This window comes from Sciurus carolinensis, chromosome 2, assembly GCF_902686445.1.
Source record: "Sciurus carolinensis chromosome 2, mSciCar1.2, whole genome shotgun sequence".
Taxonomy (NCBI): Eukaryota; Metazoa; Chordata; class Mammalia; order Rodentia; family Sciuridae; genus Sciurus; species Sciurus carolinensis.
This window is the reverse complement of record NC_062214.1, coordinates 125,091,100-125,117,602: the sequence shown is the minus strand read 5'-3', so window position 1 is coordinate 125,117,602 and position 26,503 is coordinate 125,091,100. Positions and strand designations below refer to the sequence as shown.

General features: G+C 38.1%; 1 protein-coding gene across 1 annotated transcript in view; it reads right to left on the bottom strand.

The window, feature by feature from the left end:
* The window catches only part of LOC124973266 (T cell receptor alpha chain MC.7.G5-like), a 260,714-nt gene extending 235,323 nt beyond the window's left edge, over window positions 1–25,391 (bottom strand). Inside the window, exons 1-2 of the mRNA XM_047537299.1 lie at window positions 25,283–25,391; window positions 24,742–25,034 (exon numbers count right to left, since the gene is read on the bottom strand). Coding sequence (XP_047393255.1) covers window positions 24,742–25,034; window positions 25,283–25,352 — 363 coding nt within the window. The 5' untranslated portion in view covers window positions 25,353–25,391. The remainder of the gene's footprint in view (window positions 1–24,741; window positions 25,035–25,282) is intronic.
* Window positions 25,392–26,503: the final 1,112 nt, after the last annotated feature.

The window sequence follows — 26,503 nt, the reverse complement described above, 5'->3', positions numbered from 1 at the left end:
TTTCTGAGTGAAATTAATTGTATGGGGTTTTGTTTATATCCTTGATTTTATGAAGATCTAAAATTTTGTCTTCAGAATCCCAGATACCTCTGTAAGAAGGAAGAGATTAGGGGACTTAAGTGAATATTATTCCTTCACTTGATTATATTGTATTGAGCAATGATTTTTTTATTCCTGTTGTGAATGCTTTTCTGGTGAAAGTGTTCCAACATGGAAAACTGTGTGTGAAGACATGGTGTTAAATGCCTCAGAAAGGTTACAGGAAATCCAATGTGATGCCTCTTGTCTGATTATATAAAAATACAGAAATCGAGTTCACAAATACAATATAAAAATTTCCTGACAAGCAGTCATTAACAAGGAAACTTGCTTTGGTAACAGTTCAAGAAAATTGAAATTTATGAGACATTGTGAATATTTATAAATAGAAGGTTGAAGTTCTGTTTGCCTGATCGTAATAGTGGAGTCTCTCTGCTTGACTCAAAGGTCGATGGAACTGAGTCAGTTTTTCATGTCAAATTTCATTTTGTCTGAATATAGAAGTTATTATAGACAGGGCTGGAGGCTCTGCCTGGTGACAGGAGCTTTTGGTCTGCACACCGCTGTTGCTGACCTTTCAGAACTCGTCTGCAAATTGCTGTAGAAGTTGATTAGCTGGTGAAGACTCTGGGGCAATCCAGAGAAATACATGTTTTTATTTATTTTATTTTATTTTTTTCACTTTTTAAAATATGCTGTTGCTTAGGAGGTCCACATATTGAAACATTAAGATCAGTTTTTACACTGTAATTGCAATTTCTGAAATATTTTCACTTAAAAGCTGGATTGAATCAATATTATTTTTCTAGAAGTTTGGGATAAAAATCTGATGAAATTGCTATCTGATGGTACTGTCCCAAGGCTTGTTCATCTCACTGGTAGTATGGGAAAATGTCTTCAATTATTTTTATGTAATGTTCATTTTGGGGGTTTCCTGAGAGTGAAATTTGTTCTCACTTACTCTGAAAAGAGCAAAGTTTAAACAGATGTCATGATTTAGTAAAACAAAATAAAAATAAACAAAAATGCAGGGAGAAGAGGAAACTTGGAACTATACAGGAAAAATTGTGAGGTTCTTCTGATTGGCGAGAACACTCAGGTAGTCTTGAGGTAAATCCAGGTAAGAGCAAAAAGATAAATCTTCCTGAGATTCCACCTTGGAACTTTTCTTTAGGAGTCATTTTTGGGTTGTGGGGAACTGTGTATGAAAATACCCTTTGTTATTGAGTGTGGAAGAAACAGCCACATTTAGACAGAATGCTTTTTTTTAAAATTTATTTTTATTTTAAACAAATGGGATACATCTTGTTTCTCTGTACATGAAGTAGAGGCATACCATTTATGTAATCATACATTTACATAGGGTAATAGTTTGTGATTCATTCTGTTATTTTTTCCTTCCCCCCACACCCCCCACCCCTCTTTTCCCTCTATACAGTCCCTCCTTCCAGAATGCTTTTGGTAGAGTTTGTTGACTGGCAGCTTCAGTGAACATCTCATTTTCCCCAAATTATTCTCAGGAGTGAGAAAGTTGCATAGTTATTGTTCCCAGTCTGTGGATGGAGAAAGAGTGCAGGAGAAACAATAAATTACATCTTCAAAGACAGTCACGGCTGGTGTTTATTCATAATTTCTTGCTCTTTTATAGCCTCAGCAGGTCTGAGATGAGATATTGCCATGTCAGAGTTGTTCTTTGCAGTTCTGCTCTTCTTTCCTTCCTTCTATTTTTTTTTTTGGGGGGGGTGGGTGCACTGGGGATTGAACATGGGGGTGCTTTACCACTAAGCCACATTCCCAAGTCTTTTTATTTTTATTTTGATGCAGGTTCTCATTAAGTTGCTAAGGGCCTCGTTAAATTGTTGAGGCTGGCCTGGAACTTGCAATCCTCCTACCTCAGCCTCCAAATTGCTGGAATTATAGTTGTGTGCCACTGTGCCTGGCCTTCTTCCTTTCTTTTTCAAAAACAAGTTTAAAAAGGGAAAAGTTTAAAATCTGATTTTCTCACTATGATCCTCTTTAAAAGAATTCCTTTTTTTTAAAAGTACCAAATTAGCTGTTAGGGCTCTTTCCTGACAATTTTACGGAAACTATTCAAAATAATATGTTAGTCATTTTAGTGGATAATCATGTTTTTCTTTTTCCATTTCCTATTGTGTTTTCATTCTTGCTCTAATGGTTGCATTGAAACATAAGTAATGTGTACATCAATCTCTGACTTTCTTTTTTCCTAGTGTCTAGAAGATTCTTGAGCAAAGTGAGATGACTCTCTGTATCTCACAACCTGGTTGAAGCCACAGTGCCATTTATGAGGTTCCCACATTTATTATTTTGGTGTGAAAAGCAAGACTTTTTGGCTAAAAAGTTTTCTCCCAGCATATTTTCTCCTGTATGCTTACACCAGGCCGGGTCTGTCCCTCTGTTTTTATCAACCAGGAAGTTGGTCCCTCTCTTCACAAATAAAAACATATTCCCTTGCTAAGAAATTCAAATGAGGCAATAGAAGAACAAAGAAGAAAGGAAGCACCAATGCCTCTGGCTCCGTGAAGTGTCCTGGACCAAATAGCCCTGCTGTGTTGGACACTCCAGCTTAACATATTTATCTAGAACTGTAATGTCCATTCAAATGCAGAGTATAACTAACCTATATTTTCATTACTTTCGACCATCCATTTCTCCTTTTACATTCCTGAAAAATGAAGAAAATGGATTGCAATTGCAGATATAAACATTATTGTGCATGCAATGGGTGGGAAAATAGAATACCTGACATTTTGTGACCTCTGAGGATTTTCTTGATTTTTTCAGTGTCATGGAATCCTTGATAGTGAAGGCATCTGATTTGAACTGGGGTTTAAATTAGTAACTGACTGGTTCGCCAAAAAACTTCACCTCAATAGAGAATAGGCAGCAGAACACACCTACAGATTCAGCACACAGACTGCGCTGCAAAGGAAGGAGCTGCACTGTCACACAGAGCCACTGACTCTGGACCCCCTGAAGCTTAGGCAGGAGCACTTTACAGATTAATTGGTTTACAGATTAATTGGAGGGAGGCAAAGACTCTAAAACAAGAAAAAATGAATACTATACTTTGAGGAGTATAAGTTTTAGTTCAGGCCACTACACCAAAGTCACGGACTGGGTATTTATGAACAATAGATATCTGTCTCTCCCGGGTGTGTCGGGTAGGGTGGAAATCTGAGATCAGGGTGCCATCAGGGTAGGAGTCTAGTGAGAGTCCTCTTAGAATTGCAGATTTCTGTCCTCTGGTTGTATCCTCACGTGACAGAGAGAGAAGAAGCATACTCTCTGTCAACTTTTATAAGGACACTAATCCCATCTGCGAGGTCCCCACCCTCATGACCTCGTCTAATGCTGATCACCTCCCGGAGGCCCTCTCCTAAGACCATCACATCAGGGGTAAGGTTTCAACATACAGATCTTGAAGGGAATCAAAAGTTCAGTTTCTTAACAGTGTATAAGCAAAAATTAGGAATGTTCTACAGTTCATAAGGATTCCATACCAGGGAGTGACTGCACACTACAGCCAGTTTTGCACAAGAATATTATTGGACCAATCAAGGTGCAACAGGACCTAGAAGATAAATCTAGGTAATATCAAAGTAGATACAACTCTGCCATTAAAAGAAGCGTTTTCATCGATGCTTTAGGAAGGAGATCAGAACCTAATATGCAATTGTATTTCATTGTATTAAATTATGCTTGATTTATTTTAATTACAGAAACTGAGAGCCTGCCATTGATAAAGACTGGGTTAGTTCTGTAATTCAAGATGTCACAGAAAATCATTGTTGCTTTGTTGAGGATAGTATCCCTTGGAATAGTAAGTGTTGAGACCATGGAATCATTGTGGGTAGTCTCTAATAGAACACTGAAACTGTTGCTCTGCAGAATTTTATTTGGGGGAAAAATTATCATTGAGCCATTGAAGCTAACCTTGGTCAGAGCAGGTCAGCAGGGTTCTCCTGGGTTACTAAGAGTATCTTTCCTTAAGTGGGTCAGTGTATAAGCCTGTTGTCACTCTGGAGAAAGTGATGGATCCTTTGGTTCTGAGATACGCAAAACAAAAGATATTTATCACTTAGGTATGGATCACAAAAGATGGAAAAGGGGTCATTGGGGTCCATGACAGGGTTTTTGTTGTTGTTTTGTTTTTGTTTTTGTTTTTGCTGCTGGGGTTTGAACTCAGGGACACATTACCACCCAGCTATATCCCCAGACTTTCTATTTTTTATTTTGAGACAGGATATTGCTAAGTAATAGAACACTGGCCTCAAAATAGAACAGCTGGCCTCAGAATGGTTATTCTTCTTTCTCAGCATACCAAGTTGCTGGGATTACAGGGGTGCACCATTATACCCTGCGTGGACCCATGATATGAAAGCCAGAACTCGTGTGAACCCAGGATTCTGTGGTTATTGGGGGCTTGGGCAGTGGTCCTGTGTCTTGTGAAGGAGATGAATGGGAGTCTTCAGCCTTGGGAGTGCAAGCAGGAGGTAACATTGGCCAAACTGTTGCTGAGGCAGTGGGATTTTCCTTTAGCAGCTGCCTCAGCAGCAGCAGTTGTCCTGCAATCCCTTTTAGACCATGGGGGCACCAGATGTCAGCAAGAAACAAGGTGAGGTCTGCACATGAGCACGGAAGCTGTACTAATCCTTTTCTGAATTACTTATATCTCCTGGATTCTTACATTGGTCAGTGGTGGCGGTGAGAAAGGTCTTGAGAGAGAGAGATAATGAACTTTCTATTAGCTGGACGATTTTTCCTCTAAAGATTAGTCAGAAAAATAGGAGACATGAGAGCATTTGTGTCCTCTTATTGTAGGCCAGGTATACACAGAATGTTCTCATTCAGGCCTTTTCAATTAAGCTTTTTTATTTTGTTCTAAAGATCTGCAAGAAGAATCTCTCCACACATCATGGTAAACAGATATACAGATCCTGAGGATCTTATCCAATTACTACAGTCTGCATTTTAACAGGAAACACTAGGTAAGGAGCCTGTCCTAGAATATTCTTTTATATATTACTTATTCTTTTTTCTTCCTCTGGTAAGTACTATATGTACATTCACATATAAAACAAATAATGATTCCATATTTCATAGGAATTATTTGTGACAATTGTACTAATGTAAAATCATTCTGTGATGGAAGACTAAGGGATTTTGACTGTGGAGTAAAAGATGAGAACTCATATTCTCAGGAAAGACACGTTCAGGATGCACCCCACTCTCCCGGCCCTGTCTCTTTTCCTTTTAAGAAAATTTCTGCAGCTAAGAAAATAAAAGTAAAGCTCTATTCTTTTTGATTCATTTCTGAACTTTTCTTGCAAAGAGAGGGGCAGAAACAGTGAATCAACCCTCACAACAGAGCCCCAGTAGCAGGGGGTCCTGTGGCACCAGCTGCAGGTTTGGGTGCAGGTTAACAGTGTCATGGGAGCACTGTGTGCCCAAGGCGCAGAAGTAGGTGGCGGAGAGGTCATACTGGGTGTCTGCGATGTGCAGGGTGCTGAGGCGGGCCCTGGTATCAAGTGAGGCTGTTAATCGTCCCTCCTGCTTCACTGCTCCATTTGACAGTAATACGAACAGAAATTCCAGGCTTTTTCCCAGATCCTGTCTGTACCAGTACAGTCCATCTGAAGAAGTGACTGAATAATTACAATAGATAGTATGATCTTCTCCCTCCTCAGAGCTCAGGGATTGAGGGTTCTGCTCCACCACCACCTCTCCACTTATCCCTGTTCAAAGAGAACATTTCAGAAGGAGGGGTTCACTGGTCACGCACCATCCAGTTCCTCCTCGGGGAGCCCAGACAAAGCACATGGAGCCTTGTCACTATCCCCTGCACATCGTCACTATCCCATCTGCCCCTCTCCAATAAACTCTCAACTCACAGTCTAGTTGAAGCCACAGAATCACCACTAGTACTGTCTTCATTTTTGTTTTGTTTTTGGTCCAATTCACTGAAGACTCAGATTTAGGAGTCTTGAAAGCAGGCCAGGGCTCTCCAAATATAGTAGTTTTCCCTTTCTCTACAGAAATGCTATTTCAACAGATGTTCCAACCAATTACCATCACCTCATGCAATTCACTCAGTTCCTCCCTTTCATAAAAAAAAAAAAAAAAAAAAAAAAAAAAGCAAGCTTTGGACAGAGGTTGTGAATGGAAACAGTGCCCTCTTCAGGATACTTAGAAAAATTACTGAAGAAAGCAATTTTCACAGAACTGAAATTTCATAGAGGTGGAATTTACTTCTCCTAAGCCAGTGTTCTTAACAAATTCTTAAATTAGTGTTTTAGAATCTCATTACTTTGCAAGGACATTTTTTCAATTGACATAAATATAACTGAATAAACTTAGGCAAGAAGAGAAACACATTGATTCCTTTAAGCTTGGCGAGTGCAGCAGTGTATCTGGCTTCTGGCATCTGGGATACCCAGGGAACTGAATCCCACTCCTTTCCTTCCACTTCTCTCTGAGTATTAGCTTCATTTACTCATCCACATTCCACCACAAATCAGGGAATGCCATTGCAAATATTTCCTGGCTTGAGTTCATCTCACAGTGTAGCTACCAAAGAAATACTGAGGTTCCTTCTTTCTGATCCCAAAGTTTAAAATTCTGGGCTAAGGCCAGAATTATATTTACCTCTGTCTGAATCAGGTTTCCTTCCTCGGAGTCTATGCTGACCAGAGTGGCTCAGCTAGGTCAGACATCACCTCTGGGTCATCAACAACCCATTCATAAGTAATTTGGCAATTCCCACTCACACCACATGGTTAGAATTTACATTTTATCACAATAAGTTGCTATTTTGATGTGAAGGAGTAGTTAATGCCCACCACTATTGTATTGTATGAACTCTCTGTACTGTTGGTGGTGGCTGGGAAGGCTTCTCTTTCTTTAGGACTCTCTTAAACATGAGTAGCTACTTCTGATGAACTGGCTTAATTTATGAATCATCTTTCCCTCCTGAATGCACTGTATCTTCTCTGTACCTACTCTGTGACTGTTAGAGTCAGCTTCTTCAGTTCCTCAAATAACTGGCACAGAGTTCTGGAAGAAAGGAAAATATGATAATAACTCATGTATTGAGCTCACCTATATGCTAAGCATTATGCTGCATGAATGCATAATTCATTATATCCTCACAATATCTATGTTTTATGGAAAAGGAGGCTGGGGCCTACAGAGCTTAAATAATAAATCTATGATCACACATAGTAATTGGAATTGGAATTCAACACACCCCTCTAGTTGTTGGGCAAATGCCCATTCCCATGCTTTCCTGTTTGTATGTAACAAAACTATCAAGATTTGGGGGCTCCAGGGCAGAGACAGGAATTTTTCATCCATTAGTCTTATTATAATCAATGTGGGACAGCTTTCTCTATATAATTTTTGTATCTTTTAAACCCTAAACTCAATTCTCTACTGTCTTAGGCAAGATCCCACAGAAATCCCCTTTCCTGCATGAACTCTCTGTAGCAGATAACACAATCCAGCACTGATTTTTCTCAAGAGCACTTGAGAAAATGAAAGACCTTAGGAAAAATACAAGATACTGGTCAAAAGTATCTACTAAGCACCCACTAAGTACAAGTAATATGATAAATGATGGAATGGAGTCCTTAAATAACTTCACAAGGTCTAATTTTAATCTTAATGGAGTCCTAAGTTAGTTAGGAAGATCAAAATAATATGCCTAGAACAAAAGGTAGCAGTGTAAGACAGCATACATTGGTTTGGATTTTTAAAAATAGGTTCCGTGTGACTTCAGAAGAGAGAGGGGTTATGAAGTTAGCACAGTCTCTTTGGAGGAGCTGAGAACTGGAGAGTATATAATGTTTAGATAGAGATTTATAGGCCATTTTAGAAAGAGTAGGGAGATAGGAGTGCAGATAATGTGTTTTTGAGAAAGTGTTAAGAATAGTCTACCAGGGAAACGCAGGTTGGGAAGTAGCCTCTGGGAATCAGGATGGATTGGTGAAATGAGGAGCGGATTATGGAGGTCTCTGAAAGCCAGTTGAAGAGACTTATATTTATGAGAAAGCAGGATCTGTTGTGGGATATAGAATGGTGGGGTGATATGATGGAGAGATATTTTAAAAGAAGGTGTGGCAATGGTGTAGAGGGTTTTTGGGAGCTGAGATAGAAGAGCAAGAAAGAGATTTAAATAATGAAGAGGAAGAAGGGGAACACTTCTTTCAGCTCAGTGGGAAGAAGCAAGGACTCAGATAAGGTAGCAGTCATGGGATTCTAAACAAAGGGTGAGTCCAAGAGCACAGCTGAGGACAGCAGTTAGGAATTGGCGCCAGATTTTAAACCCAAAAGTTTCAAGCTTGAATAAAGAAGCGATGCCACTTACAGAAACTAGGAAGTTGGAAACTCTGAAAGCATCTGTGTAGGAAGAGTGTTTTTGAAGTAGAGATGATGGTGAGGTATTAAGTGAAAACGCCCAGATGAGAGTCAGGGGCAGAGGACAGAATCTCAGATAAATGGGAAGTGCTCGACGAAAGACAGCCATTATGTCACACATACAGCATGGCAGCAAGTGCACATCGGTTTCTCCCACGGGACTACGGGGTCCCTGAGGGCAGAGGATTTCTCTCAGGTACCTTTGCTTTCTCAGGGCCTAGCACAGTGATTGGCACAAAATAGGGGTGGAATATATGCTTTTAAAAGAGGAGAACATGGAAGAGTTGAGATGTCGAAGTTGGTATTCTTGTAATATTCATGTGCTGGGTAGATGGGGAAGAAGAAGGAGGCAGAATTCAGGATTTTTTTCCCTTAAAATTTGCCACTGACTTTGGAATTACAGAATAATGAACATTTTTAGAAAGTTGAATTATTTAAATGAAAAAGTTACATATTTCTAGAATTCATCTGTTTCATCAAGATCGATTTACTGAAAGTAGTAACTGATGGTTTATCTGCAGCTATGTCACCTCTCTCATTAATGTTGTGTATTTGTATTTTCTCTCATTTTCTTAACAGGTTTTCTAGAATATTTGGTTTTACTTATCAATTCTAATTTTTGCCTTGCTTTTTAATTCCCACTTTTATTATTAAAATTTTTCCCAGTTTGACTATTTTGTTTTCCTTATTTTTCTATTTCTTGAAATGCAGGATTTGGTTTCTTTATTTTACTCTTTACTTAGAAGTGTATGTACTGCTATGTATTTTCTTGTGAATATTGCTTTGGACAAATCCACAGGTTTTTATATGTAGTGCTACCATTAGTGTTAATTTTTAATGGACTGTAACTTTAACTCTTAGTTCTTTGACCTGGAAATTATTTAGAATATAAGTAGTTAATTCCTTTCCCACTCATTTATTGGCTATATTTTAATTATTAATTTCTAGCTTTATTGTATTGTGTTCAGAGAACATGGCTTGTTTGAATCTTGCTTATTGTTTCTTTGAGTCAGATATATGCTTGTTTTCTAGTAATGTTCTGCTGCCTTATCTTTAATTCAAAGTTATTTTCATCTTCCTCTCATTCTTTTGCTGAGCAATAGATATTAAGTGTCTCATCACTAATGTTATCAAGTATTTGTACTTCCAAGAACTTTTGCTTTATATTTTTCTATTGCAACATTATTTATGGAATAAAAGTAGGATCATTCATTAAAGCCATCCATTTATGAATTAGAGAAGTAACCTGAGAATCCATTATGTTCCAGATCCTGGGTCAAGCTCTTGGGTGATGGCGATGATCACGGTCAAGGGGTTCTCATCCGTGCTGCCTGTAGAGAAGGGGACATTGACACTCATTTAATACTTGCCAATAGTGTGAAGGAAGTTCTGATGGAGGATTGACAGGTATTGAGCGATGTTTAGCAGGCAGTAACCTGAGTCCATGGTTCTAGGAAGAAGTAGCCTTTAAGCTGAAATTGGCATATATTTGGATCTGAGAGCAGACAGTTCTGGCAGAAAACTTGTGGCACATACAATTGTATAATCTGAAGAATATGGCACCAGTTATAAAAAATTAACATGTAAGCAGGGTGAGGGAATAGTGCTTTACCCTGGGACTCATCACTGCAGCCTTGAACAGGACAGAAGGAGTTGTTATTGGAATCTGGAGGTAAAAAAGGCTGTTTGATGAGGCTTCCTTAACAAGTTGATCTTGTGATCATGAGTCAATGTCAGCCCGAGTAAGTGCCAAATGGAGGAAACTGGGGGACTGTGCACACTGACCTTACATTTCCCTTTCCCTCTGATCTCTGTAGGTGCTTCCTTGGACCCAGACCAACTGGAAACAGGAAGGCAAGATAAATCATGATGTGTTCCCTATAGTCTGGTCATTGGCACAGAGCAGAGTGGAGCATGAAGAAAGGACCTGGAAGTGTACATGAGAGAAAGCAGGGACATAGTTCAATACTGGTGAAAGAGAGACCTGAGAGATAAGACCAGAGAACTACTTCAGAGCAAAGAAGACTTTGTGAGGCGTGATAATGATTTCTAATTTTGTCCTATGGGAAATGGGAAGCCTCTGATGATTAGTTTAAAGCAAGAGAGCAAACAGAACACATTTGCATTTTTAATGCTAACTCTGACTAGAATGAGGAAAATGCATTGGAGGGAACGATGTTTTCTTTACTAAGATGGGTACACTACAGAAGGAGGATCTCTAGGGTTGTGTGCCGATGAGTTCAATTTGGAACATCTTGTCAATTTTGAGGTATGTATGTGGATCTGTGATGAGGAGGCTCTTGCTAGGATTCAGATTTGTCAGTATAGAGCTGTTGAATTCTGTGTGAGATTAGGAATCACTGAATCCTCTAGAATCTGTCTGTACTATAGAAGGGTTGGAAGTCCCATTTTCAAAATTGGTAGAGAAGATATGGTTGACCTTCAAGGGAGGGAGAAAGTAGGAGTGATGGGAAGGGAGGAGGAAAACCTGGACAATTTTGAGGAGGAAGATGCATGCTCCTGAATTGACAAGTGAACTCTCTTGACATTCCTAAGTGAGTGAGGACAGGCTTTTGCATCAGGAAATCAGGATGAATTTAGTAAGATCATTTCAAGTAAGAGACAACGTCTCAATGATATTTTGTAGGTTCCCTTCACCTCCAATAATAATTCTGGCCTTGGAATCTGAAACCCTTCCATAAAGGTGTGGGACAGAAGTAATTTGATTCATGCAAGATCTCCAAGTCCTCTACTTACATTTTTATGAAGCTGCTGTTCACAGCCAGGATGTGTCAGGATGTGGAAAGAGGCATAATATAGTCCTTGGGATTTGAAACTCTTATCATAAATTAATCACCTATTTTCTTTTGCCTTTGTAGCTAAATTCAGACTATTAAAAATAATCAGGAATGTTTCAAGACATCTGGCCTATGTTAACTTTCTTCCAACAAGAAAACCTTTAAATGACGGGCTAATCAAATTAAATAATGATCAGATGCCTTTTTGTCCAAACTAGTTGTACATGGAACCAGGATTTTATAGCCAAGATATTAGGAAGTAATTGTCTGATTTGGTGCCAGTAGGTGCTAAAAGACACATTCTAATAGAATCAGGGAGTGAGATTATGCCCAATTTTTTATTAAAGTCCTTAGAGAACCACTAATAAAAAAGGCTGATTCCACAAGGACTTACAGGAAAGATAGAAATGCATAGATGGCAAAATAAAATATCCTTAGGGTTGACACTACAATCTGGGGTTAATTTCTCTTCCAGGCTATGAACTCAAACACCTCTTTCATTTTTGTAGGTTAACCTCCAAACCACATAGTGGAAACATCTGAGCTATTTCTCCATTATGGATTGCTAGGTAAATAAACTGTGACAACAAAGTAACATTCTCCGAGAATGTCAGATGATTGCTTACTTGAAAATGTTCTTGCATACTAGAGGGGGAAAAAAGAGCTAGCTATCATTATTTTTCTTTTTTCCAAGATTGGGATAACATTTTCTTTGGTTATGTTATTAATGAATGACCATGGTATTTCAAACTGCCTTTTCTGAGATAAGGGTACATATTCAAATGATTTTGTGTCATACAAGATTCAGTCTCCCATAATTTTCTAACTTGTCAATAGCCAGTCTTCCAAGCTGGAAATGCCAAACAAGTTTTAGGAAACTCATGTTTCTTTCCTACAAAATTCCTGATAATTTTCCTTGAACTCCACTTCATGCTCTAAATATAACCATAACATTTAGAGCAGTCTAAGCAGTAATATTCAAACTAGGAAACACACATATATATATTAAGGGAATCAATTTCTAGATCTTCAACTTCCCTATGTAAGCTTTCCTAAAAATGACCTAACTGGTCTGTGGTTCTTATTTGTATATCTCCCATTTTACAACTATCCCTGCTCTACTTTATAGAAGAAGGAATCTTTCTTTGCAGGATTACCTTGAGGTTTAAAAATTTCTAGGGCATAAAACAAAGGGACAATTTATTGGTGTCAGGGAAGTCTCCTTCAATTAAAGCACTATCAATCTAACTCCAGACATTTTATTAAGAAATGCATTTCCAAAAATAAATTTTGTCTTTCATAATAAAACTTATTATAATAGTATGGTCAGAAAAAAAAAATCAAATTTTATATATGTTTTGGTGCAGACATTTGGAGTGATAAAAGACTTATAAACAAAGATATATGAAAATTATATTCTACATATTTTGAGTGGAAATTTGATTTCAAGGAGAGCAAAGCAATATAAAGTTTTTCATTGTTAGCGAAGAACTTGTTTATGAATTTTAGTTGGATGTTGATGGTATCAAATCACTTTAGTATTAATATTTCATTGTAAATATTTAAAAACTATTATATGAGCATTTTTAGAAAATGACAAAATTCATAATCAGTGGAATTAACAACCTTGGCAGCTAATTCAACATTTTAACTAATGACAAAGTATTTTAGAAGTCATCTTAAAAATATGTGAAGGTTTTATAGTTTTCCACTGTCTGATTACCCTTAGTCTGATGCATAGGTTAGCCTATAAACATGAACACACTTCGATGACAGCACAGGAATTACTGTCAATGCAGTGGTCCCCCTTATCGATGATTTCACTTTCTACCATTTTAGTTAAAAGTGGTCAATGCAGTTCAAAAATAGTAAATTGTAAATTCCAAAATTGAACAAAGTTTTGAATAACTTTATTATAGTACACTACTATAATTATTATATTTTATTATTAGCTATTATTGTTAATCTCTTAGTATACCTAATTTATAAATCATATTCACCATGGATATATGTGTATAGGAAAAATAGTATATCCAGAGTTCAGTATTATCTGTGGTTTCAGGAATCTCCCAGGAGTCTTGGAACACATTCCCATTGGACAAGTGGGGGACTACTATGCTTATTTTAACCCCATAACCACTTCTTAAATTTGTATCTCCTACAGTCTTTGGTAGGAAGTGTCATACCTAATAAAATTCATGTAGTTTCTTGAATGTTTTCTCTTAGATGTGAATTCTGGCAAAGCAAGATGGAATTAGAGACCTTTAGATCTGACATTGCTTACCTTTCTGAATTGGTGTGTGCCACGTGGAAGAAATGATCAAAAAGTGTAATTGTGAGGTACAATAGAGAAGGTCTGTGTCAGATACTCACTGGTTATTTGTTTATTGCCTTTTATGAGTGGAAAGTGTTTCCTTCTGTCAAAAGACTTTAAAGTCTGTTTGCTGTATTCAGTGGAAAATGCTGATTCCTGATATCAGAGAGAACACAGCAGTCAAGGGGGTAAAGCAGAGAACTCATCACAGGAGGCACACGGAGAAGGCACTATTTGTTTCTCACCTCTCCTCACCCCAGGAGAGTCTGTCTTTAGTGGCAAAGGGAAAAGACAAGTATCATGACATCTAATTATCTTGGTTTGTTTCCATCTTTTTTTCCCCCTCTATCTAAAATGTGTGCAATTAGCCACTGTTGTTAAAGTTGGTCCTTGGTTCTGAACATTTTGGCAGTCAATGTAAAGAGAGAAAACAGCATGCATCAAACAGACATGAAGACCAATGGAATAGAATAGAAGGCACAGAGGCAAACCTGCATAGATAGAGTCATCTATCCAAAATCATCTTGGAGATAAGATAGCATCTTTAACAAATGGTGCTGGAAACACCAGATATCCACATGTAAACAAACAAACAAAAGAAAACTAGATCTCTTTCAACCTGCACAAAAGTCAATTTGAAGTAAACCAAAGACCTAGGAATTATACTAAAAATTTTGCAACTGCTAGAAGAAAACAAAGGGTCAACACTAACATATTGGCACAGGCACTGACTCTTCCTTAACAAGAACCCTGAAGTTTAAGAAATAAAACCAAGCATCAATGAGTGGATGGCACCAAACTAAGAAGTTTCTGCACAGCAAAGGAAACAAAAGAGTGAGGAGAGACCCTATAAAGTGGAAGAAAATCTTTGCCAGCTACTCCTCTGATAGGGGAGTAGTATCTAGAACATATAAAGAACTCATAAAACTTAACATCACACACATATCCAAAAATCCCCCAAATAACTCCATCCAAAAAAAAAAAAAAAAAAAAAAAAGGGCAAAAGAACTAAATGAGCATTTCTCAAAAGAAGAAATACAAATGGTTAACAAATATATGAAAAGTAGAAATCAGGGAAATAAAAATCAAAAGTACACTGATACTCCATTTCACTCCAGTTAGAATAGCAATCATCAAGCATACAAATGATAAAAAATACTAGCAAGGATGTGGGGAAAAAGGTACACCCATTCATTGTTGGTATATTCAAACATGTATATAGCATAATTTGGTCAATTTAGTTCTTCAGTTCCTCCTTTTTCCCATCTCTCCTACCTTCCTCTCTATCCCCTTCTGCTCCACTGATTTCCCTTCTATTTTCATGGGATCCCAGTCCTTCCCTTTCCCCCTTATTTTGCTCTATCTTCCACATTTGAGAGAAAATATTTGACCCTTGACTTCTGAGTCTGGCTTATTTCACTTAGCATGATGTTCTCCAGTTCCATTCACTTTTTAGCAAATGCCATGAGTTCATTCTTCTTTATGGCTGAGTGAAACTCCATTTTCTTTATCCATTCTTCAACCACTTTGGAAAGCAGTATGGAGATTCCTTAAAAGACTAGGAACAGAATCATCATATAATCCAGCTATTCCCCTCCTTGGTATTCTAACAAAAGAACTAAACCCAGCATGCTACAATGATACAGGCATGTCAGTGTTTACAGCAACTGACAATGGCCAAGTTATGGAACTAGTTCAGGTGCCCATCAGCTGAAGAATGAGGAGGAGAGGGAACTAGGAAGTTACTGGGGACCGAAATGAAGCAAATTGCATTCCATGCATGTATGATTATGTCAAAATGCATCCCATTATTATGTATAACTATAAAGCAGTAATAAAAACATAAAAAGAAGGAAAATAGACAATTACCCCATCTGTATGATAAAATGAACCACAAGTGTAGGTACAAGTGGTCCTCATGTTAAGTCTTGTGAGCAATTTTTCTTATGGCATCTCACAAAAATCCTGAGGTAATGTGTAAGCTATGTACTCAACAAAGAACTTACAGTATGCCAAATAATGAATTCTGTAATACTGTTGTTTATAATATCCCTTGTAGTAAACTGATTATATAATGGAAAAGCACAGTTCCGTGCAAGAAAGAAAATAGTGATATACTGGATCAAGAGGAATCCTGCATTGGAATAGCCAGGAGGAAAATTAGACTTTAACTGTAGGGCAATTTGCTGGAACAAAAGCTGGAAAATCTTTTGCTATATCTAATAGGATAGTAAGGAGTGGAGAATAAAGGGGCTGCCGGAATATGGCCTTTCTGAGGAATATCTGTATTTCTATACATATACATTCATGCAACATAAGTCATAAGCCATGCACACATGAGCGCACGCGCGCACACACACACACACACACACACACACACAGAGTTGATATTGTTTAGGGGAGTCTTTACATGAGCTTAGTTTTATTTTAACCCAATAATATGCTGAATGTTGCCATGGCTGAAGGCTCTCTACAACTGAATGTCATTTGATCTACATTATGGTTTATTATTTCTCTTTTTCTATATGAGGTACTTGACTCTCCTTTTCCTAAATTATAACCAGAATAGTTTTTTAAAAAAAATTTTTAGGTGTAGATGGACAAAATACCTTTATTTATTTATCTTTATGTGGTGCTAAGGATGGAACCCAGTGCCTCACACATGCTAAGTGAGTGCTTTATTACTTGAGCCCCAACCCCAGCCCCCCAGAACTGTTTTGTAGAGAATTTGTGATTCATGTAATATATATCGAACACTGAAGCCTTGATTGTCATAAAACCTTAAAATTCTTACATATTCATTTATGGCTGTCATATTTCTTACCTTGTGCCTGAATGCTAATAGTATAGAACACTCTACTAAACTGTTTCTAGGACATTCTACTGTCAGGGTACCCGGGACTCCCAGCCTTGGGCACGGTCAAGATGGCGCCTGGCGCTGAGCCAAAAGCGGTTGGCTATACAGTATTAGCTAGTTAACAATGTGATTAGTGCATGCCTTTCTCGTGTGCCTATTCTATACCTACAGCTGTTCGCCGTTTACCTCGTGTACTCTCCCTTGATTGGTTGAAGTGTATATAAGCTTGGTAACTTCCTGGGAGGGGAGAGTAGAAGCGAGGAAGAAGAGTGCGAGCGAGGGCGAGAGCCGAGTGGGAGAAGCGGAGCGGCCGAAGCAGGCGTGAGCCGAGCGGGAGAAGCGGAGTGACCGGAGCAGGCGAGAGTTAAGCAGAGGGAAAGAGAGCGAGAGAAAGAAAAGAGAGAAGGGGATAGAAAAGAGGGAAAGAAAGGAAGACTGTGCACAATAAACTTCCAAAGCTTCAGACGTTTGTCGTGTCTCTCTCTGCGGGCAGAGGGAACGCGATATTCTACCCTGCAATCTTTAAGCTTGTATTTGCCAATGTTTTCAAACTTGTGAAATGTTTATTCTCCTTTTCCTTTGGCATTCCTGCCACTTTTATTTCTGCTCTAATTCTTCATCTTTGAACTTCTATGTTGCTGTAAGCAACTTTTCTTTTACTTTTTCTGTTTTCTCTGAGTTCTGACTATATTCATATATTTTCTGATTTACCTTGATTCTTCAATATGTTCTCAAACTCTTTTGAATGCTCAAACATTGAGTATTTTAAGCAAAATAAAATATTCTCTTTGACTCTAATTGCCTGCTAGTTTCCTTCCTACCTGCCTTTATTTCTCTTTGTTTCTAGAGATGCCCAAATGAACCATTATTCATGGTATATGAGTATCTGTATGAGTTGCGTAAATAAAATTTTCACTTATAACCGAAATCATCATGATTATTCCTAAATCGTTTCATGTGATTTAGAATGATCCTCTCCTGACTTCCTCATATTTGTCGCCTTTGAACTTCTGGAGTTTTAGGTTTAGGGTGTAATGTCAGGTTTATCATAGCAAGTGATATCAAGTTGTCTCTTTTTTATTCTTCAGTTTCAGTTTATCAAACGTACGATTAAACTCACCCCTGGGCTAAATTTACCATTAAATAGTTCTTATTCATCCTTTTATCTACTGAACACATTGAAGTGATCCTGAATAAATGTCTGTGCTGAATTTCCAGTCAACAGTTTCAGCATCACAAACCCACATTGTGAAGCAATTTTATTCATTGCTTTTTGCTTATTCTGTTGAAATGTAAATTTGGGTAATTTAAAGAATTATTTCATGGGAATTAATATGTGAACTTATTATTGCTTTTTGATGGCAAAAAGAGTTTGAAAGAAAATTAATAATGTTGGGTCTGTTATTTTTGCCTACCCAGTATTCATCTGTTCCCTTTCTAATAGTATCTTGGTTTTGCTTTGGGGAACCACCTCTTCCAGTTTCCTATATCTGAACAGGTCAGTGCAAACACAGTCAGTCCAAGGATGTTTCCTGTTACCAGGAAAGAAGCTTGCTCCTTCTGCTAGGTTGTCAGTTATGATAGGCAAATAGCAATCTCCTAAAGATATCTTTGTCTACTTAGGCTGCAGTTTCAAAAATACCACAGATCAGGTGACTTCAACATTTATTTCTCATAATTCTGGAGAATGGAGGTCCAAGATCAAGTTGCCAGAAGTTTCAGTGGCAAGTGAGGGTCAACTTCCTGATTTATAGAGGGCTGTCTGCTCACTGTAACCTCACCTTGTGTAAGGAGCCAAGGGAGCCTTCCAAGACCTCACCATTCCTATACTCATCCCATGCATGAGACTTCCACTATCATGACTTAATCACCTTTTGAAGACTTCACCTCGTAATGCCATTACTTTGGGAGTTAGGACTTCAACATATTACCTTTGGGGATGTGGGACATAAATATTCAGTTAATAGCAATGTCCATGTCCTTCTCCAGAGCCTGTAAATATCTTACTTTATATGGTAAAAGGGATCTTGAAAATTTGATTAAATGAAAAATCTGAGATAGGGAGTTTATTCTGGAATATCTGGGTAATCACAATGAAATTACCAAAGTCCTTATATGAGAGAAGCAAGGGAATTAGGAGGGTCAGGAGAGGTTAAGGGTATCGTAGAATGGTAGCAGAGATCAGAGTGGCACAATTTCCGGTTTTGAAAATGGAAGAAGGTTGTGAATCAAGGGATGTGGCAGCCTCTAAGATACAAGAAGGGCCTTGCCAACACTTTGATCTTATTTCAGGGAGATTTCTGATGTCTAGTAAATTAACATTGTGTAAATCACTATGATTTTTGTAACTTGTTACAGCAGCAGTAGGAAACTAATACAGCAAGACACAATTCTGAGGTTCCTACTAGCTGTCTTGGTCTGCTTCAGAAAGAAGTCTGTATAAAAAAGAGTCACATGCCTGTAATCCCATTGGTTCAGAATCCTGAGACAGGAGGATCAAGAGTTCAAAGCCAGCCTCAGCAACTTAGAGAGATGCTGTCTCTAAATAAAATATAAAAAGGGCTGAGTGGTTGAGTGCCCTTGGGTTCAATCCCCAGTAACAAAACAACAAAAACCAAACCAAAAAAGAGCCATGTCACCCATCAAGAATACAAACAATAATAAATTCTGGAGAGGATGTGGAAAAAAGGAACACATTTACACTGTTGGTGGAATTGTAAATTAGTACAACCACATGGAAATGAGTGGTTTGCCTTAAAAGACTAGGCATGGAACCACCATATGACCCAGCTAAACTATTCAGTATTTATCCTAAAGAATTCAAGTTGTCATACTGTAGAGATCATGCATATTCAGTTTGTAGCAGCACAATTCACGATAGCCAAACTATGGAACCAGCCTAAGTGTCCATCAGTAGATGAATGAATAAAGAAAATGTGATTTATATACACAATGGATTTTTATTCAGTCGTAAAGAAGAATGAAATTATGTCATTTGCAGGAAAATGCATGGAACTTGAGAACTTAAAGTCAAGAATCACATGTTTTCTCTCATATGCAGAAACTAAAGAGAAAAAAGGAAAAGAAAGGTGTGGGGGAGTGGAATCTCAGGAAAATGGAAGGGAGAAGAATAGGGTAGAGGAAAGGAACCGGGGGAGAAAGGAGGGCAGGGAAATGGAAATATTAAGGAGTGACATTGACTAAATTATATTGTGACATTATATGTATGTACAAATATGTAATAATGAATCCCACCATATATATAATTATAATGTACCAATAAAAAATGGAAAAGTAATAAAAAAAAAGTGATGGAGACCTGTTATTGGTAAAATTATTTGGGCATTTGATTCTGGTTCTTCCTGAAGTAGGTTAGTTAAATTTTTTAGTTTTATTATCTAACCAATTTGTGCTTGTATTTTTGCTTCAATTACTTTGATCTGGGCTTCTTTTACTTGCATGCAAGTGTCTTTTCTTCTTATTCTTCTTTTCCTCCTCCTCCTTTACAAGAATTTTTTTTTAAAGAATCATAGTATTATTTACAATATCCCCAGTTTAGGAAAAAAAATAATGTTTGCTTGCAAAAGTTATTAAGGTATTCTAAAGTTTTGATAGCCATAGGAACTCATGCTATGGAAAACTTGATAGAGAAAAGTATTCAGAATATATTAGTTTTAACTGTAGGAAAAAATTTGAAAAGAGCGTTTACAGAAACACCTAACCATATAACAAATAAGTTTATAAAGTTTCCTAAAAGAAGTATTTCCTATGACAGACTTGGAAAATTTAGAACTTCTGTTTAAATTTTTGTATTCTTCATTGAGTGTCATTTTCTTTTTTTTTTTTTTCTTGTTGTATGTAGTCTCCTAAGATCTGATTTTTTTTTTAAATTGTAAACAAATGGGATACATGTTGTTTCTCTGTTTGTTCATGGAGTAAAGGCATACCATTTGTGTAATCATAAATTTACATAGGGTAATGTTGGTTGATTCATTCTGTTATTTTTTCCCTTCCCCCCACCCCTCCCACTCCTCTTTTCCCTCTATACAGTCCTTGCTTCCCCCATTCTTGCCCCCCTCCCTAACCCTAACTCTAACCCTAAAACTAACCCCTCCCACGCCCCATTATGTGTCATCAATCCACTTATCAGCGAGATCATTCTTCCTTTGGTTTTTTGAGATTGACTTATCTCACTTAGCATGATATTCTCCAATTTCATCCATTTGCCTGCAAATGCCATAATTTTATCATTCTTTATGACTGAGTAATATTCCATTGTATATATATATATGCCACAGTTTCTTTATCCATTCATCAACTGAAGAGCATCTAGGTTGGTTCCACAATTTGGTTATGGTGAATTGAGCAGCAATGAACATTGATGTGGCTGTATCTCTGTAGTATGCTGATTGTAAGTCCTTTGGGTATAGGCCAAGGAGTGGGATAGCTGGGTCAAATGGTAGTTCCATTCCAAGTTTTCTAAGGAATCTCCACACTGCTTTCCAGAGTGGCTGCACTAATTTGCAACTCCACCAGCAATGTATGAGTGTACCTTTTTCCCTACATCCTCACCAACACCTGTTGTTGCTTGTATTCTTGATAATCGCCATTCTAATTAGGGTGAGATGGAATCTTAGGGTGGTTTTGATTTGCATTTCTCTTATTACTAGAGATGTTGAACATTTTTCCATATGTTTGTTGATTGCTTGTATGTCTTCTTCTGTGAAGTGTCTGTTCATTTCCTTAGACCATTTGTCGATTGGGTTATTTGTAGTCTTGGTGTTGAGTTTTTTGAGTTCTTTATAGATGGGTGTCATTTTCTTTATACAAAATGCCAGCCACAATATTTATTAGACCCTGGCAAAAAATTCTATTTTAAATTTAAAATTTAAAATGTGATTTAAAAATGCAATGATGAAATTTAAAACATTGGATATTCAATAGTTAAATAATTTCAAACTAATGTTAAAAAGACTCAAATCCCTGATATAAAAAAAATCAACAAATGGTAATAGTATTATTTTTACATTGAAGTGCTATTAACAAATATGACTGACAATGGTCTCATCTTGCAATCACCATCCTTCAAAAAATGAGAACACACCATAAGTTTATGTAGAGTACAGCAATATTTTCTTATATTCTATCTATATGTCTATGGTATTAATAAGACAGAGGCTGTAGCATTTTGCCACCTTTTGGGGAGACAAGGAATTCAGAGTACACATAACACTGTAATTTTAGGAAAGTTAAACTATTTGGGCTTTAATTCCTTATATTAATTGGGATATCAATACCTATAGCATAGATTTGTTGGACTACTAAATGAAATTATATGCTATATACCTTGGAATGTGGGGCAGATATACATATGCAATGAGTGCTAGCTACTATTACTATTATCATTAACAACGTACTATGATCATTACTATTAATTTTTGGTATACTATATAGTTCTCAGTTTACCCAGAATCTGCAGTTAATACAACTATTATGGTTTGCATGTGAGGTGTCCCCACAAAGTTCATGTGTGAGACAATGCGAGAAGCTTCAGAGGGGAAATAATTAGGTTGTGAAGGCCTTAAACTGATCAGTGAATTAATCCCTGATGGGATTAACTGAGAGATAGCTGGAGGCAGGTGGGGTGTGAGTGGAGAAGGTGGGGCCTTGGAGGTGTGGCTTTGGGATATATATTTGTAACTGTCAGTGGAATCTCACTTTCTTGATCATCACGTGAGCTGCTTCACTCTGTCACACTCTTGCGTCATGATGTTCTGCCTCACCTAGAGCCCAGAGGACTGGGGCCAGCCTTCTATGGACTAAGACCTCTGAAACCATCAACCTTCAAATAAATTTGTCCTCTTCTACAATTGTTCTGGTTGGGTCTTTTAGTCACAGTGACAAAAAATCTGACTAAAACAACTGTATAGGAGATGGCAATATATACGTTTCTCAAGTTTTACTTTATCATGTTTAATGAGGAAAATGCTATCAATTAATTAACTTTGTTCAAAAAACTTAAACTCAACTGTGAATTAAGGCACTGCTCTATCAAAATGAGTAAGGCTCCAGCCCCTGATTACTGAAGATTGCTTTTCAGTGGGGAGACAGTGAAAAACACATATAAATATCATAAATGATTAGGTTTGCTGCATTAGACATATACTTAGGATTTCAGTAAAGGGATAAAGGAGGAAGTGGTCAGCTCTATTGAGGACCAGAAAACAAGAAGAGGGGCAGCTGGAGAACATCTTCAACAATAACCTAGTGGGTGAGTGAGGGGCATTCGGGGCTGAGGGAATGGTGCCAACAGAGGCAGGGATTCAGGGGACAGTGTCATGTGCTGACATGACCAGAGCATACCCTGGGAAGGAGTATGACAATGAGTGACCCTGAATTGCTAAGCAGGGAGTGACTAATTCAACAGTAGATGACCCCTGTGCTCACCCATCAGGTATGGCAGGTCCTGGAAATACAGTGGTGGCCTCTGCCTTAATGGGACTTATCTTCTGAATAATCACAGGTTGCTTCCATTGGAAAAAAACTTTCTCAAGGTGGGAACAGACACGATCTGGTTTTTATGGTAGGACGATCACTCCCATGCTGTGTGAAGCAATGTTTGAAGGGGACACAGTTGAGGACAAGAGAGTCTAGGTGGATGTTTGATAATTCAAACAGAAGGAGTTATTTGAAGGCACTAGAAGCAAGAATGGAAGAGAGAAGCAAGCTTTGATAGGACACTTGATATCTAGCCTGCATTTATAAGTCTTGGTGACTAATGGGGTCTAAGGGATAAAGGGGAGGAGGAAACCTGAAGGCCTTAAGGTATCTGCTTGGGAGAGTGGTGCTTCCACTGAGCTTGGGGTTCAACCTATTCTTTCCAGCCAGGCAATAGCATAGGGTGCCGAGTGTGGTGTTCCAGAGCTGATGGCTTTATAGTGAGTGGCGGGAGTGGCTGGGGTTTGGGAATGATTCAGCAGCCTGAGTTACGATTTGGCAATTTGACCTGGGTCTTCAGATCCAGTTACTTCCACAGCTCATTTCTTTATTTTATTTGTTTATTTTTAATGTGGTGCTGAGATGGAACCCAGTGCCTCACACATGCTAGGCAAGCATGCTGCCACTAAGCTACAGCCCCCAGCCCCTCGACAGCTCATTTCTAAACATTCTTCCAACCTAAGGTCTGAAACCTGCCAATGGGACTTAATTATGGCTGTGTGATATCTTCTCAAACTCTCCTGTACTCACCAAAGTGGGTAGATGGAATTAAATGTGCCACAAGGAAGCTTAACAGTCAAAGATGTATTGGGGGAGGGGTAATTGTGGACATAAAATAGTGTTGGAATTTTTCCCTTTTATTTTTATTTTGGGCCAGGCATTCCCTGTTTTTTAGGGGTTGTAAGGAGATAATTCTGGACATGGAAACTACTTGGTCCCACTTCAAGACCTGGTTTTGTTAAATGGTCACCTTCTGCCCTGCTGCCTCATCAGAAACAATTACTATAACATCTTATATCAGATAAAGGATGAAGTCAGTTAAAGTCAGAAGGAATGATTGATAGATCAATCAGAAAACAATGAGATAGACATGGTGTGGAGATGTGAACTGTTTTATAATTAGAAAGAAATGAGATATGCATGAAAAATCAGATAGCTCAGACTGGAATGTAGAAGAAAGAGAGATTTCCCAAACCGGAAACTCAGCAACAACAGAATTTTAGGGCTGAGGGTGTAGCTCAGTGAAAGGACAGTTAACTAATATGCATATGGCACCAGGTTTGATTCCTAGTCCTGCAAAAGAAAACAAATAAGACACTAGCCTTTTATCATGTTCCTGTATCTTGATTGAAGCTGAGGAGGAAAAAATGGAGAGCAAAAATAAGATTTGTAAGGAAGGCAAGAAATTCAATTTTGTATATGTTGACTTTGATATTATTGTGGGTCATGCAGATAGATAGTAATTAGAGTAATTAATGAAGTGAAAGATTAAGACATAATTCTCAGTAGCCTTAGGTCAAGTTATGAGTTTTACTGGACTGTGTGTGAACATGCTTTGCAATGCTGTGGATTTTTGTGTGCATTCATTATTTTATAACTGTTTTGAGAACTATAGCTATAGAATTCTCTGTGTTTCCTATAGTCAGATAGAAGAGTATTTTTTTCCTCCAGAGAAGACAATAACTTCCTTTTATGTTCCTGTAACCCTCAACACTGTTCCCTGATCTCTGCAGGGAGGCTGAGGTCTGAGGTTTCTGTCAGCCTCTCCCTGTTGCTTGTCTCACTGTGTTCTCCATGAGGGCACAGAAATACACAGCAGCATCTCCCAGCTGTGAGTCTGAGATCTTGAGACTCAAGGACTTGGCAGCTTTCTGGAAGTTTACTGAGAAGCGATTCTCTGTTGCATTCTCTTGCTTATAAACTCCTTGGCGGATAATTAGAATCATCTGCCCACTGGGAGTTTGCTTGTACCAGAACAAATAATAATTGCTATCCTTAGTGTCATAAGTACAGTCCAGGGTGGTGGTCTCTGCCTCCTGCACAGACATTTCTGTTTGAGACTGGGTGACTGTCTGGGCCATGCTGGTTCCTGTGGGAAAGAGGAGAGAAAGGGTCTCACTGGAGCATCATGTTGGAGGGATAAACAGAGAGACTCACAAGCTGGTTCCCACCCCTGGCCGCCTTTCCTCCTGTGTCAAACCCCAGCCAGTGTGTATCGATTTTTTGTCTCTGAAACTGGGTTCAATGAGAGAATTAGATCCCTGTGCTATTAATCTTTCTTTCTAACTCCCCAGTCCAATTGAATACTAGTAAAAGCAAAAGTATGTGCCTTCTTACCAAGACCAGTGGAGGCCATAAGTGCCCACAGCAAGTTGAGGCATGCCAGGCTGGCAGCTCCCTCCTGCATGGTGAGAGAGACACTTGCTGTTCTGATCTTAGCCTTGAGTATCAGCCTGCCTTTGACTTCACTGTTTCAGAACAGGAAATGCACCGCAGGTGGGCTGTTGTGGATGATAGCTCAGTTAGAAAGGCTTATGGGTTCTTTTTGTCTTTCACTTTAGAAAATAACACTTTGGCCATAATTTCAGATAAAAAACACTGTTGTCAGAACCATAACTTATTCCGGGATAAAAATGAAGAGGAAAAGGAGGCGGTAAATTGTTTTTGTAAGCACATAATTTGGAGACGAGAATGAGATATGTGGAAAAATATAGGCCAAGCTCATGCAATGACTTCAATTTTCCCTGTATGCTTTCTTTCTCTTTTAAATCTTTCCTTCTCACCCCTTGTCCCTCCCTTCCTTCTTTCTTTCCTTCCTTCCTTCCTTCTTTTTCCTCTCTTTTACTCCCTGTCTCTGTCTTGAAGCCAATATCACTAAATGTTTGTTGGGTTGTGATAACACAGGCATTGGTTATATTACCCTTTGATCAATTCTGTGTTTTAATCATTTTGAGAAATGATTAAAAACAATGATGACACCACTCTGATAGTCTGGAGAAAATTGGAACCAGGATTTTGGTATCTAATTGCACTATTATTTGCTGAAGAGTTTTTTTCTTTTTGTGAAGACTACCTGACTTTGATGGTGTCAGGGAGCCGTGACAAGCACTCCTTTAAAGACTTTTGTGCACTTCTCTTAGTGACTTTGTGAAGGAAAAAAAGAAGAAAAATTAACATAAGATTTATTTGTGGACATTCTTTGTTGTGCATCTGACAGCTTTTCATTGACATCTCATTTTTCTTTATACACGCATTTTTCTAAGGGAGAGGAAAGGTCAGGAATTGCATTTTTCAGAAGAGGCAACTGAGCAAAAATGAAAACTCACAATGCAGGGAACCATTAGTCTCATTTGCATGAATTTTCTTTGCTTACTGACTTTGTATCACTCTTAGAGGAGGCCGATTCCACCGTCCAGCTTTATGCAAAGTTTGCCCATCCCTGTGAAACAAGAAAGAGAATAAAAGGTTGAACTAAAAAGCTGACTTCCTGTGTAGAGCTCGGTGCCTTAGCTTTCCATTCCTGTTTATTATTTCCATTTGGAAAGCACGCAAATCGTG